This window comes from Pogoniulus pusillus, chromosome 21 (assembly GCF_015220805.1).
Source record: "Pogoniulus pusillus isolate bPogPus1 chromosome 21, bPogPus1.pri, whole genome shotgun sequence".
NCBI classification, from domain to species: Eukaryota; Metazoa; Chordata; class Aves; order Piciformes; family Lybiidae; genus Pogoniulus; species Pogoniulus pusillus.
Window position 1 is genome coordinate 545,516 of NC_087284.1, and position 18,058 is coordinate 563,573.

At 46.9% G+C, this 18,058-nt stretch overlaps 1 protein-coding gene across 2 annotated transcripts in view; it reads left to right on the plus strand.

Moving 5' to 3' along the window:
• GRB10 (growth factor receptor bound protein 10) overlaps positions 1-18,058 on the plus strand; it is a 191,555-nt gene that overhangs the window by 75,333 nt on the left and 98,164 nt on the right. For both annotated transcript variants that reach the window (XM_064160740.1, XM_064160741.1), the window contains exon 3: positions 9,787-9,880. In XM_064160740.1, coding sequence (XP_064016810.1) covers positions 9,787-9,880 — 94 coding nt within the window. The remainder of the gene's footprint in view (positions 1-9,786; positions 9,881-18,058) is intronic.

Genomic DNA, 18,058 nt, shown 5'->3' on the forward strand with positions numbered 1-18,058 from the left:
TCATCATCTTTGTGGCTCTGCCCTGGACTCTCTCAAGCATTTCTATATCCCTCCTGAACTGGGGGGGGGGGGGGGGGGGCACAACTGGACACAGTGCTCCAAATGTGTCCTCACCAGGATAGAGCAGAGAGGCAGGAGAACCTCTCTTGACCTACTAGCCACAGCCCTTCTAACCCACTCCAGAATGGCATTGGCCCTCCTGGCCATGAGAGCACACTGCTGGCTCATGGTCAATCTAATTTGGTGTACTTCTTGCCAAACTGTAGGTTCAGTAGTGTTGTAAACCCTGCTAATGTCAGTGCTGCAAAGACCAGCCTGGAGGAGCTCAATCTGTAGTGCTACTGTGCCTGCCTACTGTAAAAGTGCATTGCTGAACCTGCTGGCTGAGGTGGGATACTCACTCCTGCTTACTGGAGAAAAGCCTTTTGTGACTAAACTGCTGCTACTGGATATTGTTGGATGTTGCTGGGCATGGTTCAGTACTTGCCAGATTAGATTTTCATTGTTTTCTCCTGAGGGACTAAAGAAACACTCTTTTTCTAAAAAAGAAAAGGAAACAACAAACCCCAAACCAAACAAGGAACCCGCACACATACACGAAATGCCCCTAAACCAAAACAAAACCCAGAACCCCAAACCCAGCAAACGTCAAAAGCACACAGAACCCCCCAAACAAACTAAAATAGCAAACAAACAACCCCCCAGCCCATGAAACCCCCCCAAAAGCAGCAGCTGGCTCATAGGCAACATGTTTAAGAGGGACAGGGATCTGCTGGAGAGGGTCCAGCAGAGGGCTAGGAGGATGAATAGGGGACAGGAGGGCATGGCTGATGAGGAGAGGCTGAGGGACCTGGAGCTGCTTAGTCTGGAGAAGACTGAGAGGGGAGTTGATAAATGTTTATAAGTATCTGAAGGCTGCCAGGAGCAGGGGGACAGGCTCTGCTCACTGCTCCCTGGGATAGGACAAGGAGCAATGGGTGTAAGTTACAGCAAAAGAGGTTCTGCCTCAACACAAGGGGGAACTTCTTTGCTATAAGGGTCCCAGAGCACTGGCACAGGCTGCCCAGAGAGGCTGTGGAGTCTCCTTTGCTGAAGCCTTTCAAGGCCTGTCTGGATGTGTTCCTGTGTGACCTGAGCTAGATTGTATGGTCCTGCTGTGGCAGGGGGGTTGGACTGGGTGATCTCTCTGGGTCCCTTCCAAGCCCTAACATCCTGTGAGCCTGTGTTTTGCTGTAAAACCATACTGCTGTGACCGAAGTCCCAATGCAAGCACGAAGAAGTCCCATAACTGGTAAGGTTTCTAAAATAAACCTGATATACCTTCCAGAAACCCCTTACGGGCTCACTAGCAGCGTGTTATGTAACCGTGTCAGCTCCTGCACTTCAGAAGGCTGTTTTTTCTGGCTGTAGGAGGACAAACAGTTTGCTGAGTTTGGACGTGCACACTACGGGATTTCAGCGCTGAGACAACAGGGTCCAATTTTTTGCTGAACTGAAGGACTTTCTTATTTGTGGCTTGTTGAAACACAAGTGGGTGGTCAGGAGAAAAGCTCCTTTGAGTCTGACAAGCCTTTCTGCTGCCTTCTGTAACATGGGATGTAATATAATTCCTGCGAGTCACTTGACGAGCTCCTGCCACTGCAGAGACCTGGAGCATGGACACAGGTCTGTGGGTCTCTCATTTTGCCTTCCTTGCCAGTTTCTGGCCTGTTGTGCCTCTCGCAGCTCTTGGGTATGTCGCACAGTGGGGCTGGTGAGGCTGCTGAGAGTTGTGTGGGTGTTTGGATGGCAACAGGTCTGGGAAGCTGCGAGGTTATTGCATGTTTTCAGTGATTTGCAGCACCAAGGGCCAGAGGTGCCGTAGTGTGTCGGGAGGAGTGTGCCTTAGGCTGCCTTAGCTACTCCCAGGCTCCCGAGATGGGTTTGTCTGTTCCTGGTCCCCAGGGTCAGCAGTCTCAGTCCTGAGAGCCAGTGCTGCAAAACCAGGAGGATTTCTGATGCTGCTGGCTCTGGCACTTCAGGGAGAGAGAGCCCAATTTTTGACGAAGCTGAGTGGATTTATTTTAAGCCCTTGTTTGTACAAGCTCTCTTAACAACGGGAATTCTGAGACTCTAGGTTCATGGTTACCCTGTTGACTTTCTGGGCCTTTAACTTGGCTCTTACCTAGTCAGATGACTGTAGTTAAGAGGCAGGAAACCCACTCACAGGTCTTTAATTATGTGACAAGTGAGTTGTCCGAGAATGTGCTTTCAAGTCTTTTTGCCCAATGTGCACAGTCTGCTTGGTTTTTTGTTGTTGTTGGATTTTTTTTTGTTTCTTTGGGGTTTTGTTTGGGTCTTTTTGTGTGTTTGGGGTTTTTTTTGGCCTTTTGTTTCCTTTGCTTCTATGACATGTTAGGCACTGGCTTGGGGAAGATGTGATTGGATCTGTGACAGAAGACAGTAAAAAGTATGAACTGTATTTAAGTAAACTTGAATCATTTGCAAAGCAGTGACTTTGGATAAACCTGGAGGCCTTGATCTGACCTCATGAGTGTTACAGGGACAATTTTTCTCAAACTCTGGGGTGTTAGCTGTCAGAAAATACCTTATTTCTGTCAAACAGCTGTCTGGTAGGGGACTGTGCTGCTGCATTTAGTGACTAAGAAGCCCAGTGACTTAAATAGTTTAAGAAATGAGCATCACTTCAGTTCAGTTTTGGGCTACCCAGTTTAAGAAGGACAGGGATCTGCTGGAGGGAGTCCAAGGGAGGGCTAGAAGGATGATGATGGGAATGGAACAGTGCCTGATGAGGAGAGGCTGAGGGACCTGGGGCTGTTTAGTTTGGAGAAGAAGACTGAGAGGAGATTTAATCAATGTTTATAAATATCTGAGGGCTGGGGGTCAGGAGGTGGGGGGGACAGGCTCTGTTCACTGCTCCCTGGGATAGGACAAGGAGAAATGGGTGTAAGTTGCAGCAAAAGAGGTTCCACCTCAACCAAAGGGGGAACTTCTTCACTGGAAGGATCTCAGAGCACTGACACAGGCTGCCCAGAGAAGCTGTGGAGTCTTCTTCTCTGGGACCTTTTAAGGCATGTCCGGATGTGTTCCTGTGTGACTTGAGCTAGTGTGTATGGTCCTGCTATGGCAGGGAGGTTGGACTGGATGATCTCTTTGTGTCCCTTCCAATCCCTGACGTCTGTGAGCTGTTATCATTTGCATTACTAATTGGTATAGATTGTGGAGTTTGGATTAGAACATCAAATGATGATCTGGATCTGTAAGGTGGATTTCTTCCTCTAATAACCTATGTGTTTGCTTCCATGGGGCTGAGAGTAAAATTGAATGACAGCAGAAACTCTGTGGATGGCTGTGGGTGCCAGTAAGTTGTAGGAAATTTTATTTAGATGAGAGGCTGGCTACTCCTACTTGGCACTTACCATGTTCCCCCCTTGTACATCTGATGCTTTAAGTAAACTAAAGCTGCAAAATCATGGTATGAAGAGACATAGCTTAGAAAGCAGGGCAGAAACTTTAGCATTAATGTTTTTAGTTTGAGCAGTGAAGAATCATAGGAAGCAGTCCTCATAAGAAATGCTGCCTGATTTGCTTATTGCCTAAGGAAACTCCTGAAGGCGGTTAGAAATGGCAGTACTGAGCAAAGAGAAGTCTCCCTACCACCGTATCCTTTGTTCAGAGCCAGGGTCATTTTTCAGAGTACCTCCTTCCTGCTCTGGAGCCTGGATCTATGCCTGCTCTTTCACAGCCATTGGTGGACACCTCTCCAGTGAATTTTAGTAATTGCCTTTTTTTGGTTTTAAATGACTTACACTTGAATTCTTGGCAATAGTTTATTTGGTCTGTGCTAGCAGAATTGACTTCATTTTGCTTTACAGAGGTTGCCTGAAGAGAGTAAAGCTAGGGTGGCTCCAGCAATGACTGATTTTATCTTTGTGCTCAACTAGTTTTAAGACATTGGTGCAGAACTCCTAGGTAGGCAGACAGCTCCCAGCATGGCAGAAGTGCCTCTGTTCAAAATGAGGTGTATCTACTTTGATAGTCTTCTAAGCTTCTGAAGTGAAGGTCATCAGCGTGTTGGACTTGGCTTTCTGTGCTGCTGGACGGTGTACAAATGTCAGAAGTATGTCATGATCTTCATTTGGTGCTTTGGGTCTGCTGGCATGAGGATGCATGACTCTTGCTCAATTGAACCTTTTGTTCAGGGGCATGGCTGTGTGGGTTTGCAGACAGCTACAGTGGATTCAAAACCAGGGACTATCTCCTTGGTGGTCTGGATGGCCTTGGTCTGGCCATGCTCCCAGGAGCTGCCAGGAAGTTGTGCTCCTATCTTTCCTTCAGCTTGTAAACTCACAGTGACTCCTGAAGCTGGGAAAAGCAGAAGCCGTCACTAAAAGGGGATTTTCAGACCTCTGGAGAAAGCTACCCTGTCTCTGCTAATACAAGGCCCCTTTTTACACACAAAAAACAGAGAAGAAAAACACAGATGATCCTTCAGTGTTTGTGCTTTCAAATCTGCTTTCTCCATTCTCTTTTAGCATTGTTTACCTGTGAGATTATCCTGAATGACTGAGTGGATGACTTTGCTGAAGGAATCGGCATGAGCAACACACTGGTCAGCCTTATAACGTTCTCTTGTATTGTTAGGTACTCTTCTGAGCTATACTGCAGGTGGGAACAGCAGCACTTGCAGCTGAAAAGTGATTGAAGAGCACATGTTCAAACAGCAGAGCTGCTGTAGTATATGGCTGATTCTCTGATTAAAATACCAGATTTAATGTTTCCTTTGATAACCGAAATCCTTATCATGCTCGCACGAGCAGCCGCAAGCATTTCATGTCATGGTTGAATGAGTGCAACTTGAAAGGCTTGGTTATAGCCTGGAAAACAAATCCAGATTGTCTTGATTACTGGTGTGCAGTGATAGCACTGTCTAGGAGTGGACTTTGGCTCTTAATGCAATGCAGGCACGTCTCGTTTTGTGTCATGCAACACAGGCTTGCAAGAGGACACTGGAATCTAACCTGTAACGACGATGATGTGTTCACTTAGATGAAATGCTAGTGCTTTAAAGGACTTCAGAAGGAAAAAGTCTGCTTCAGAAGGAAAAAGTCTGCTTCAGAAGGAAGGAATCTGCTTCAGGTCTTTCTAGCAGTCTTTCTAGTCACTTGATTAAATCGTCCTTGGTTGCAGCTGCTTACTGACAGAGCAAATAGTACATGCACAGGAGGCAGCAAGCGCTAATGCTCGGCTGGCTTCTAAAAATACAATAGCTGGATGGTACAGTAAATTAAGTAACATGCTTTAATTTCATGTCGAGAGCATTTATTGGAAGAGAGAGAGAGGGAGATTAAAATGTGGAGCAAGCAGATGATGTACCAGAAGCCTGGGCTCAGCGGCAGCGGAGAGGCGATGGCCGAAGGCGAGTGCCCACCTTGCTGGGGGAGGGCCTCAGCCCGGACCCCAGGCTGGAGCTCAACAAGGAGGCCTCTGGCGTGGAGGAATTATCAAACCAACTTCCTTCCTGCCTTCCTTCCTCCCTGCTTCCCTCCTCGTTCCAGTGTCTGTATGCTCTCCGCTGCAGCTGGCCAAGTGCCACTGTTTGTGCACAACGGACATAAACACGTTGTGGAGGATCCTGTGAACCTACCCTGGGCTCTTTAAACCAGGCCGCCCTTACCTTTCCCTCCCCTGCTGCCCGCATTGCTTTAGCAGGTGTGGCTCTGTTTTTGCCTATCTGACGATTTACTTTAGCACCTGGGCTGTGGCAGCCCTCAGCGCCTGGAGGAGACCTTTGGTTCTGCACTTTGCTCGAGCGGCAGGAGAAGCCTGCAGCCTTTCTGGGCAGGGGTTTGCAGCTGAGGCGGCAGGCGGGCACGGCAGCTTTGTCCGCACAGCACCGGGCGCCCGACGGTCATTGCAACGTCTGCTGCTGAGAGCTTGGCAGCTCTTGCCGTGGCTTGGGCTTGAGCTTTGTGAATGAGGCGTGCGGTTCCCAGCGTCTTCTGCGCAGCTGAGTCCGGAGAGGCTGGAGCCAGCTGCGCGCTGGCACAGGCTGCCCAGGGGGGCTGTGGAGTCTCCCTCCCTGGCGATACTCAGGCACGGTCTGGATGCGTTCCGCTGTGATCTGCTCTGGGTGACCCTGCTCTGGCAGGGGGGCTGGGCCAGATGAGCTTTGGAGGTCCCTTCCAGCCCCTGACATTCTGTCATTCTGTGATTCCATGATTATTCCTGTACATTCCTAGCGATTGCTAGGTGCTTGGGGATTTTTTGTTTGGCTTTTGTTTGTTCATTTGAGGAGTTGTTTTGTTTTGGTTTTTGATTGTTTGTTTAATAAAAAAGTAGTAGATTAAAAAAAAAATCTGTTTTCGTTTAAGAGCTCTGGGCTGGCAGCCAGCTGTAAGCCTGATCCAAGCTCCTCGCAGTGAAGTGTACTGCTGCTGTACACTCAAGGGTGGAAAGGTGCACCCTGGGCTGCACCTCGTCCTCTGTTACTACAGTGCTGCACAGATCCTGCTTTCCAGTAAGGACTTTTTAAGGCTTGGCGCAAGTGAGAAATTACTTAGATGTGTAACAAATAGCTTATCCCTGGTTTTCCTCTTTCACCTTTCATTGTTTCGGGGGAGGATCTCCATGTGCCAGATGTCTGGACTCATTCCTGGGAAGTGGAAGTAATGCTGTGTCAGTGAGATTTTAGCTACCCAATGTGATGTTGAATTGCATAGGAGGAAATGCACAAGGAAAGCTCTGCTCTAGGAGGAGGGATGTTTTGCTGCTTTGTTCTCTGTGTCTTCAACACTCACCTCTCAACCTTTGTACTAGGTTTGAAGTAACTGGAGAGCAATCGACTCAAGTTTTGACTGAAACTTTTCCTAGATAAACATTTCCTTCCTCCTGATGTCCTTGGAACGTTTGAAAGAATTATGCTGAACTTTCTGAGGAGTAGACACTTAGTTTTGTATCTGCTTCCTGCAAGTGGCTTTCTCATGGTGCAGATCCCAGAGTTCCTGTCTGAAATATAAAACTGAGGTGTTGTGGGCCAAGTCAGTGCTGGCTCTGTGATATCTCATATAAAATGAGATATATCCAGTGAAAAATATTGTCCGTCCAAAAGCAGTAGTAATATTAGGGTGCAGTCCTCTGTGATTGCAAGCAGTTTGACAGAGACAGGAGGCCATGTGTTGCTTGTTCTTAACATGTGCTCAGGTTGACTCCGGTGAAAGAGCTAGAAAATGTTCACACTTCATGAAACCAAATGCTGATAGGAGGTCTGAGGCTTTGTCTTGATTCTTAAGAAGAAATTACAAAAGCATGTGACATTAGCTAGATATGGCTGATGACACAGCAGCCAATTTCACAAAGGTCAGGGGCAGGGATGTAAAGCAGTATAAGGGGAAGTAGCTAATTTGGAGGCAGAAAGCGGAGTGGTCCCAGTTTTGTTTGGCGTAGATAGATGGATGCCTTTTGTATCTTATCATACAGTGTTTACTTGTGAAAACCATCCTTAGTCATACCACTGTTGGCCGTTCTTGCCAGGAGTCTCTGCACTCCTGACTTGATCCCTGATGATGACGGCACTTGGGAGTGGTGCTTGAGTACTTGAATCAAAACTCAAGTATCTGCTGTTTGAGACAAACTCTCTGAAGAAGAGATAGTACAACTTATTTCATCTCCTGTATAACTATGTACAGTTCTTATCCCCAAACACTACATCTGTTAAGTTTTTGAGTATTAGCCTGCATTCTGTGAGCTTTAAACATTGGACTTGGAGCTCGTGGTTGTGCATAGTTGAATTGTTGTTCACTGTGTGAATGTTACTGCTCTGCCATAATTACGCTGTCATTTGCTCTGAAGGTGGTTCCTATGTTTTGACATAAATGTGGGTCATGCTGCTATTTCACCCATGATTTGGGCACAGCAGGAGTATGAATGCAGCCATGCTAGTTTGAGGCTAATCGGAATACTTTACTGAGAAGAATTAGATGATAGGCTGTGAAAAGGAGACAGTGGTGATGTCTGCCGCACTTGCAGGCTTGCTGAGATGGATAAAAAGAAGAACATAAGCATAGATAAGACACAGTGTGTGTGGGCTCTGTTGCCGTCGGTGCCTGTGCATTTTCTCTCTGTGCAACCCAGCTAATTCTGCTTCTAACTCCCCTGGCCAATCCTCCAAACTCACCTTGCACGTAAGGCAGACACTGGGATAAGGTAGAGGGGTGGAAGGAAGGTGGGAGGGTGATTGGGAGCCTCTCCTGGGGACTCTGGTTTCTGGGAGGGCTGTTGTGTTTCTGTATTACTTTTAACTTGTATATTTCTGTATATAGCTGTAAATACTGTAAATATAGAATCACAGAATCAGCCAGGTTGGAAGAGACCTCCAAGCTCATCCAGTCCAATCTAGCACTCAGCCCTGGCCAATCAACCAGACCATGGCACTAAGTGCCCCAGCCAGGCTTTGCTTGAACACTGCCAGGAATGGCAACTCCACCACCTCCCTGGGCAGCCCATTCCAAAGCCAATCACTCTCTCTGCCAACAACTTCCTCCTAACATCCAGCCTAGACCTCCCTTGGCACAACTTGAGACTGTGTCCCCATGTTCTGTTGCTGGTTGCCTGGCAGCAGAGCCCAACCCCCCCTGGCTACAACCTCCCTTCAGGAAGCTGCAGACATCAATGAGCTCTGCCCTGAGCCTCCTCTTCTGCAGGCTGCACACCCCCAGCTCCCTCAGCCTCTCCTCACAGGTCTGTGCTCCAGGCCCCTCACCAGCTTCATCGCCTTTCTCTGGGCACATTGCAGTATCTCAATGTCTGTCTTGAATTGAGGAGCCCAGAACGGGACACAGCAGTCAAGGTGTGGCCTGAGCAGTGTTGGTATCTGCTTGTATATTGTGCTAAGCTGTGAATATAAAGCTTCATTCCTTAATTTCCAGACAGCTGAGGTGATTTCGTGCAAGTGGGGGCTGAGTAACTCCCAAACCATCACAATTGCTGCAGCACAGTTTATGAGCAGCGATATATATATTAATGTATTCAATTTTATGCACTTGCTTCTGGTTTTCCATGCCCACCCTAACTAGTGTATGCAAAACTATGCCAGCTTTGTGCAGCTATGTACTCGCTTTAAAAGTCTTTCTTATGCTTCTGACACTCCCTGTGACTTGCTTTTCTTACTTCACTTTTCCTGCTTTCTCCTACTCTCTATCTTTTCTTAAACTGAGAAACTGTGGCATTTCAGACTTAGCCAAATCCAGTCTGTTAAAACTTCTTGAAACCTGATCTTCTGAGAGTCCTAGTATGAAAAAGTAAAAAAAACCAGGTTGGCATTCAGAGCAATGGATGTTTATTTAAACTGAACTTCTGATTCCTCCTGAGGTTTGGTAGTTCACTACTGAATCTGTTTCAGTCCAGTTAATTAGTTACAAACCCCTAAGCCATAGACAGTGAATTAAAGGAAACAAAGCCTCAAGCCTCTCTATCATTTAAAGCAAGAAGTTTCTGTTAAACTAAGCAATGCATCTATGTCTCTGCTTCCAGTTTGAAAGGCAAAACTGATGTACAGATGAGCCAACAGTGTAGTTATTGATTCTAGATCTATGCTATCTGCATTACTGTGATACTCTAGTGTCTGCCTCTACTCTTCCCCTGTTCCCCCTTCTCCAGTACTGGTTTATCCTTTCAGGGGTATGGCAAGGCATTTTTTTATGTCGGTGGTTTAGCTCTGTGCAGTGTAGCTTACGGGGAGCACAGAACGCCTGGTTTTGATACAGTTTTCTGCTCTCCTGTGTTTAGGACAATGTAGATCAGACCTCAGCTCATGGTCGGCGGGATCTGGTGGAACCAGGTTTCCAAGAGCCATCTAACCGCATCTCCCTGAATCACCAAGGTAAGGAACGGTGGGGTAGGGAACCTGGGCTCCCCAAGGGAAACCCAATGCACTGCACATGTCTCCTTCTCAATAAAGAGAAAAAATTGGAATTATGAATGGTTAGAGGAGGAATGCTAGGAAATAGGTTTTTGTCACCATTCTCATGTGAACTATGGATGAAGAGCGTGAAGAACTCATGCATCTCATCCCAGGAAGCCCAGACTGGAAGTGCTGGCCTGGGTGGTAAGTATGTCCTGCTTCTAGGAGGAGGGCGAAGGGAAATACTGAAATTGAATTCAATATTTCATATTAAAGTTGCATTTGAAAAGCATTTGATGGCTGTAAGTAGGGTTCTGGGCTCTGGCTCGACTTAGGAGAGAGAGAAGAGTATGCATACTTGCTTTGCATAACAGAAATTGGCTCATTTGGGGAAGAAAGTTCTTAAAGGGACCTATCTCAAAGTCTTTCTTTGCCACTTTTTGTCTACATGTTCGAATGAAAAAGAATTGTTTTTATAGCAGGAACTTCCTTATTTCAGCTTTTTGTTTGTTTGGTTTGAAATAATTGATAATAGGATGTGCCATGTTAACCAGTGAAATCACTTACCTTCAGAGTTTGGGATGGCTTCATTTGCAACCAAGTCCTTGACAGTCACCTTCTGCACTGTAACCAATGTTGCAGTCAGCAGGTGGCTGTTGAAACAGAAGGCCACAAATGTGTTACTTAAAATATTAACCAAATATGGCATGATGTGCTTTTCCTTTTAAGATCCAGCTTCCTTTGCTTGTGAAGGGCAGTTACACTGGAGTATCATAGCATTTAGATCTTCAGGAGTATTTAAATGTCATTAAAAAGTCCCAGAATGTCATGAGGAGTGTATTTTAATTTACTCTCCCTCCTGAGTCTTCCAGTTGTTTAAAGCTTTTCTTCTGGTTGAAACCAGAAAGTAGAAGACAACATGCTATTCAATCCAAAACTTCCCGTGGGACAGCAGTCGTGCTGTGGTATGCTCGCATGCTTGCAAAGCAGACCTCATGAATTCCATTTGTCATTTCTGAAGGTATTTAGAGATGTCCTTAAATCAAGGGGTTTTTGTTGGGGAACACATCCTGTGCAGTGTACCTTGGTGTTAAGGATAAGAGCATGTGTGGCTGCTGAACATGTATTGAAGAGAGAGACCAGATTGGGTTTTCGCAAGAAAAACTTTGGAGCTTGCTGTTTCCCTTGCAGAGTATACTTTTGAGACTATCTTTTTCCTCTGTCAATAGTGTACTGCAGAAGGATCCATACAGTGTCATCTGATGTGTGGCTTTTCCTCAGCTACTTGGAGACAAAAGTCTGCATGTAAAACTAGCCCAAATTACCTTTAGAAACAGCAGACTTTAAAGAGAATGCTTTTCATAGAGGTATTGACTTGTTTATGAAGAAAAGCCCTATTAGTGTTTCCCCAGTAGTTTCTGAACTAAAGATCACAGGCTCACAGGATATCAGAGGTTGGAAGGGACCCCAAGAGATCATCCAGTCCAACCCCCCTGCCACAGCAGGACCATACACTGTAGCTCAGGTCACACAGGAACACATCCAGACAGGCCTTGAAAGGCTTCAGAGAAGGAGACTCCACAGCCTCTCTGGGCAGCCTGTGCCAGTGCTCTGGGACCCTTATAGCAAAGAAGTTCCCCCTTGTGTTGAGGCAGAACCTCCTGTGCTGCAGCTTCCATCCACTGCTCCTTGTCCTATCTCAGGGATCAAGTGAGCAGAGCCTGTCCCCCTCTCCTGACCCCCAGTTCTCAGATAATTATAAACATTGATTAAATCCCCTCTCAGTCTTCCCTTTTCTAGACTAAACAGCCCCAGGTCCCTCAGCCTCTCCTCAGCAGACTGTGCTCCAGTTCCCTCATCATTCTCATAGCCCTCCCTTGGACTCTCTCCAGCAGATCCCTGCCTCTCTTAAACTGGGGAGCCCAAAACTGAGGGCAGTACTCAAGATGAGATCTCAGCAGGGCAGAGTAGAGGGGGAGGAGAACCTCCCTGGATCTGCTGGCCACACTCTTCTAAATACACTCCAGGATCCCATTGGGCCTCTTGGCCACCAGGGCACATTGCTGTGCCATGGATGTTCTCCACCAGCACTCCCAGGTCCCTCTCCCCAGGGCTGCTCTCCAGCAGTCACCTCCCAGCCTGTTCTGGTGCAGTTTGTTATTCCTCCCCAGGTGCAGGACTCTGCACTTGTCCTTGTTGAACCTCATTTGGTTCCTCTGTGCCCAGCTCTGTCTGTCCAGGTCTCACTGGATGGCAGCACAGCCTTCTTCAGCTGTGTCAGCCAAGCCTCCCAGCTTGGTGTCATCAGCAAACTTGCTGAGCAGCCACTCTGTCCCCTCATCAGTGTCACTGATGAAGATGTTGAACAGCATGTACTTCAGCAGGCTGGCAGCAATCAAATCCAGTATTTCTAAAGATCTTTGTGATTTTGTCACTGAAGTAGGTATTTAATATGTTGCTTGTCTTACCTCCCCCTGTGACAGTAAAATGCTGTTATGTTAGTGGTTCAGATTAAGAACTGAACCCCAAACGCTTGGAGGTGACCTGAAGTGCTATGTTGGGCTGTAGCACCTCTGCCTTTTTGCAGTGTTGGGGGGAAGCAATGCACCTCACAGCCACAGCCTTGGCTGCTTTGCTGTCTTCTCCAAAGTGGGAAGTGACTGCAAGTGTGATGTGATGTCTCTTGTGTTTTTTCTAGCCCAAATGCTCTTTCATCTCATATGAAATAGCCATTCTTGTCCAAGAACCAGTATTTTAAGAGCTGCCACACAATCTAGTAACTGATTAATGAATACTGCACAGAGGAATGGAATTCAAGGATCTTCAGAGGGCACTATGACATGGTCTGAACTAGCTCTCGTGCAGTCGTATTAGTCACACAATAAATAGGAAGATGCCCTACTGGGCTTGCTGCTTGCAACCAGCAAAGGACCTGTGGGCAGTGTAGTAAGTAGGAGCAGCCTTTGGTACAAGGATCATGAGATGATAGGCTTCTCAGCTGTTAGCAAAGACAGGCATCAGCAGAACTGCTGCAGGAGGCTTGCAGTGGGCGTGGTTTGATCTGTTTTGGAGACTGGTCATCAGAATTGCCTTGGAGGCAGTCCTGCAGGATGAAGGACTCCAGGAAAGCTAACCATTGTCCAAGAAGGAAGTTTTAAGGATGCAGGAACAGGCCATGCCTGTGTGCCCAAAGATGAGTGGACAGGGTAGAGTGCTGACCTGGCTGAATAGAGTCATTTGGTTGCTGCTTAAGGAGAAAAGGAGAGTTGCTGAACTTCAGAAGAAGGGGTAGGCTGCTCAGGAGGACTAAAAAGTTGTGAAGCTGTACAGAGAGAAAATTGGAAGACTCAAAGCTTGACTAGAAATTGATCTGGTTTCAACTGTTCAAGGCAATAAGAAATGATTCTGCAAATATATTAGCAACAAAAGGAAGACTAAGAGGAATCTCTGTGCTTTATTGGATTTCTTACTAAGAAAGATACTCATCACTCTGAGCTGGAAGACAAGAATGGGGAGCAGACTGAAGCCCTCATGATCCAAGAGGAGGTGATTAGTGCTGCACTTACACATAAGTCTATGGGGCCAGAAAGCATACACCCAAGGGTACCGATGGAGCCGGTGGAAGTGCTCCTCAAGCCACTTTCCATTACTTATCAGCAGTCCTGGCTAACCAAGGACGTCTCATCTGGCTGGAGACTGGCAAATGTTATGCCTATCTACAAGGGCCAGAAGGAGGACCCAGGGAGCTACAGACTCAGTGTGACCTCAGTGCTGGGGAATGCCATGGAGCAGGTCATCCCGAGTGCCATTACACTGCATGTGCAGGGCAAGCAGGTGACCAGGCCCCGTCAGCACGGGCTGGCAAAGGACAGGTCCTGCTTGACAAACCTGATCTCCTTCTACAGCATGTCCCACTCGTGGATGGACGAAAGGCTGTGGGTGTTGTTTGTGTGTTTGGCAGTGTTCTACTGGAGAAACTGGCTGTCATGGCTTGGGTGGGTGGGTGCTTCACTTGGTAAAAACACCCCACAAACTGGCTAGCTCAACAGGCCCAGAGGTGGGTGGTGAATGGAGTTAAGTGCCGTTGGTGACCGCTCACAAGTGATGTTTCCCTGGAGCTCAGTGATGTCTTTGTCAATGATTTGGATGTGGGGGTTTAGTGCACCCTCATTAAGTTTGCAGGTGACTCTATGCCAGCAGGGAGTGCTGATCTGCTTGTGGTTAGGAAGGCTCTATAAGGGAATCTGGACAGGCTGGATCGATGGACTGAGGTGAGTTACATGAGATTCAATGAGGCCAAGTGCCAGGATGTGCATGTTGGTCACAACAACCCCATGCAATGGTACAGGCTTGGGGCAGAGTGGCTGGAAAGATGCCCAGCAGAGAAAGACCTGGGAGTGTTGATGGACAGCTGGCCGCATATGAACCAGCAGTGTGCTCAGCTGGCCAAGAAGACCAACAGCATCCTGGCCTGTGCCAGGAATTGTGTGGCCAGCAGGGCCATTGAGCTGATTGTGCCCCTGTACTTTAGTGAGGCCACACCTTCAGTATTGTGTTCAGTTTTGGGACTCTTACTATAAGAAAAACAGTAATGTCCTGGAGTGGCTGCAGAGGAAGGCAGAGAAGCTGATGAAGAATCTGGAAAACAGGTCTCATGGAGAATGGCTGAGGCAACTGGGATAGTTTAGCCTGGAGAAAAAAGAGGTTGAGGGGAAACCTTATCACTCTCTACAACTTTCTGAAAGGAGATTATAGCAAGGTGGGTGTTGGTCTCTTCTTCCTCATAACATGATGGGGCGAGAGGAAATGACCACAAGTTGCACCCAGAGGGGTTTAGATAGAATATTGGAAGAAAGCCAACCAGGCCCTGGGCTGCATCAGCAGAAGTGTGGGCAGCAGGGCAAGGGAAGTGATCCTCCCACTCTGCTCTGCACTACTGGGACCCCACCTGGAGTTACTGCATCCAGTTCTGGAGCCACAATTACAAGAGGGCTATGGATGTGCTGGAAGGTGTCTAGAGAAAAGCCATGAGGATGCTCAGAGAGCTGGAGCTGCTGTGCTGTGAGGAGAGACTGAGGGTGCTGGGGCCATTCAGTCTGGACAGGAGAAGGCTCCCAGGTGACCTTATTGTGGCCTTTCAGTATCTAAAGGGGGCTACAAGAAAGCTGGGGAGGGACTCTTTAGGCTGTCAGGTAGTGATAGGTGTGGGGGGAATAGAATAAAGCTGGAAATGGGTAGATTTAGCCTGGATGTTAGGAGGAAGTTCTTCAGCATGAGGATGGTGAGAGTCTGGAATGGGTTGCCCATGGAAGTGGTGGAAGCCTCATCCCTGGAGGTGTTTAAGACCAGGCTGGATGAGGCTCTGGCCAGCTTGATCTAGTGTGAGGTGTCCCTGCCCATGGCAGGGGTTTGGAACTGGCTGATCCTTGTGGTCCCTTCCAACCCTGACTGATTCTATGATTCTATGAAATTTCTTTGCTGAAAGGGTTGTCAAACACTGGAATATGCTTCAGAGGGAAGTGGTTGAATCTGTGTTTAAAAGAGACATAGATGTGGTGTTAAGAGAAGTGGTTTAGTACCAGACTTGGTAGAATTAGGTAATGGTTGGACTCGATTATATTAAAGGCACTTTCTAACCAAAAGGGTTCTGTAAGGCTGGGTTATTAACAGATGGGTTTTTAAGTTCTGTGGCAGCTCTTTGTGTTTTTCACTTGTGCTAAACTGCATTATCCATTACTTTCTACTAAAGCTTTTCTGGCACTGACTGTGATGAAAAATGCTAGAATGAACCTATACCCAGAAGTAACTTACAGGACCACTGCTTGGTGTTATGTCTTGATTATGTTAATGATAAAGATGCTTGCAACAGACCATGGCAAGTTTTGCTTCCAGTTATACATGAATTGCTTGCTGACTTCAGCTTACCATGACTAGCAGATCTAAGCTGGTTTAGTAGATAATGTGAGCAGATATTTTGGATGGTTTAAAATTGGCTAAACATTTGTTGTGTTAGGTGTTTTAGTCTACCTTGCTGTGCTGGGTTAACTCTACACCTCTTGTTACACAGATGGGAAGGCAATCATCACAAAAAACCCTCCAGGTTGAGATAATAAGAGTTTAATGAGATGATAAAAGATGCACAATTACCTTAGCCTATTTGCAGAATAGTCAGCAAAGTGCAGAAGCAGCAGCAGAAGCCAGTGAGCTCCTCCACCCCCAGACATGCGGTGCACCTAGCAGGAAAATGCAACACTCCAAACCTAGAAGCTGAATGCAGCAACCAGAACAGGAAGCCTCTTATGTTACAATCTGAACATCAAGCTTTGCGATACTCTGCTCCAGCCAGCACGTTCGTTTTGAAGCTGATGTGACAGCAGCACAATACTGAATAGCAGCAGCAGATTCAACTCCAACCCATGAGACTTGCCTTAAACACCACAGCCGAACATTGAGTAACTCTACTTACTACTTTATGTACTTACTTTTACCACATTGCTCAGTGAGCAGAGTAGATTTGCCAGTTTCTGTTGAACATTAACTTATGGCCCTTTGCTTTTCACTAGGAGAGCTTTGGTACAAGCACTTGCAATTCAGAACCAGGCCATGGAGAGCAAGGTCTATAAAAATGGTGATTAGCTTTCTCCCAGGCATCTGCATCCCTTCAACACAAGCTGGAAAAGGAGCATTCAAGTGGAGGCTGAGATATCCCTGCCAATTGTCCCTGCATGAATAAGCTCTTTCTCGTGAAGAGTATTTCAAGTAGATGTTTTCTGCTAAAGCACTCTTTTTGAACAAGCAGATGCTTTGTAACTGTTCTGCTTTCTGTTTTAAAATAATGTCTTCTGAAGATTGGAGAGCAGAGAGCACTTTGTCAGGTGAAGAGACTTTGAAATAAGCAGGTTTCACATGAAAGTGGTGTGCAGATGGAACAGTGTTTTTTCCTAGAACCCGTTCAATAGCTGCTTCTGTGTAGGCATGTGGATAAACTCGCTTACTTTTGAGTGGGTATATATTAAAGACATTCTTTAGTGTTTTCAGTGATTCTTCTTGCTGTGCACATTTCATGAAGGTACCAAATGCAGGGATCAGGAACTAGGATTTCTTACCTCTGTTCCCCAAACTCTGCCTCGTAAAATAAATGCAGCACGGAAGAGCAAGCTTCATCCAGGTGAACGAGACTAATATCTTCTGATGTAAAGGAAGACTTCAGATGTATAGGAAGACTTCAGCTACCTAGTGAAAGGTATAGAAAGTTGACAACAGCTAGACAAGATTAGATACTTAATAAAGAGCAAGTCAAGTATTTCTCAACCAATCATTCCAAAAGCTGTACTAAAGCCTATAGGCTTGGAAATGAAAAATGTCTAAACAACCCTGTGCTGGGCTGCAGCAAGAGCAGTGTGGCCAGCGGGGTGAGGGAGGGGATTCTGCCCCTTGGCTCTGCTCTTCTCAGAATCCACCTGGAGTCCTGTGTGCAATTTTGGAGCCCCCAACACAAGAAGGACATGGAACTGTTGGAGCCAGTCCAGAGGAGGCCATCAAGAGGACTGCAGCAGCTCTGTGGGAACAAGCTAAGAGAGTTTGGGCTCTGCAGCCTGGAGAAGGCTTATAGGAGACCTTGGAGTGGCCTTCCAGTATCTGAAGGGGGCTCCAGGAGGGCTGGGGAAGGACTATTGACAAGGTCTTGTAATGATAGGGCAAGGGGTAGTGGGTTTAAGCTGGCAGAGGGGAGATTGAAACTAGATGTTAGAAAGAAGTTGTTTGCAGTGAGAGTAGTGAGAAACTGGCAGAGGTTGCCCAGGGAGGTTGTGGCTGCTCCCTCCCTGGAGGTGTTCAAGGCCAGGTTGGATGAGGCCTGGAGTGACCTGTTCTAGCGGGAGGTGTCCCTGCCTATGGTGGGGGCTTGGCACTGGATGAGCTTTGAGGTCCCTTCTAACCTAAGCCATTCTATGATTCTGTGTGGCATTTTCTGAAGAGTTAAGGAAGAGGGCAAGGAAACACTCAAAAGAATTATTTACCATGTTTGGAAACTCCAAGAGTAAGAAGTGGAAGTGTGCTCAGGGTGGGACAAGTATTGTTTTTCTAGTTTTTTTCCCTTCAAGAGCAGAGTGTGGAGATGAAGGAAGCTACAATCTACTCAGCCATGTCTCATCTGGC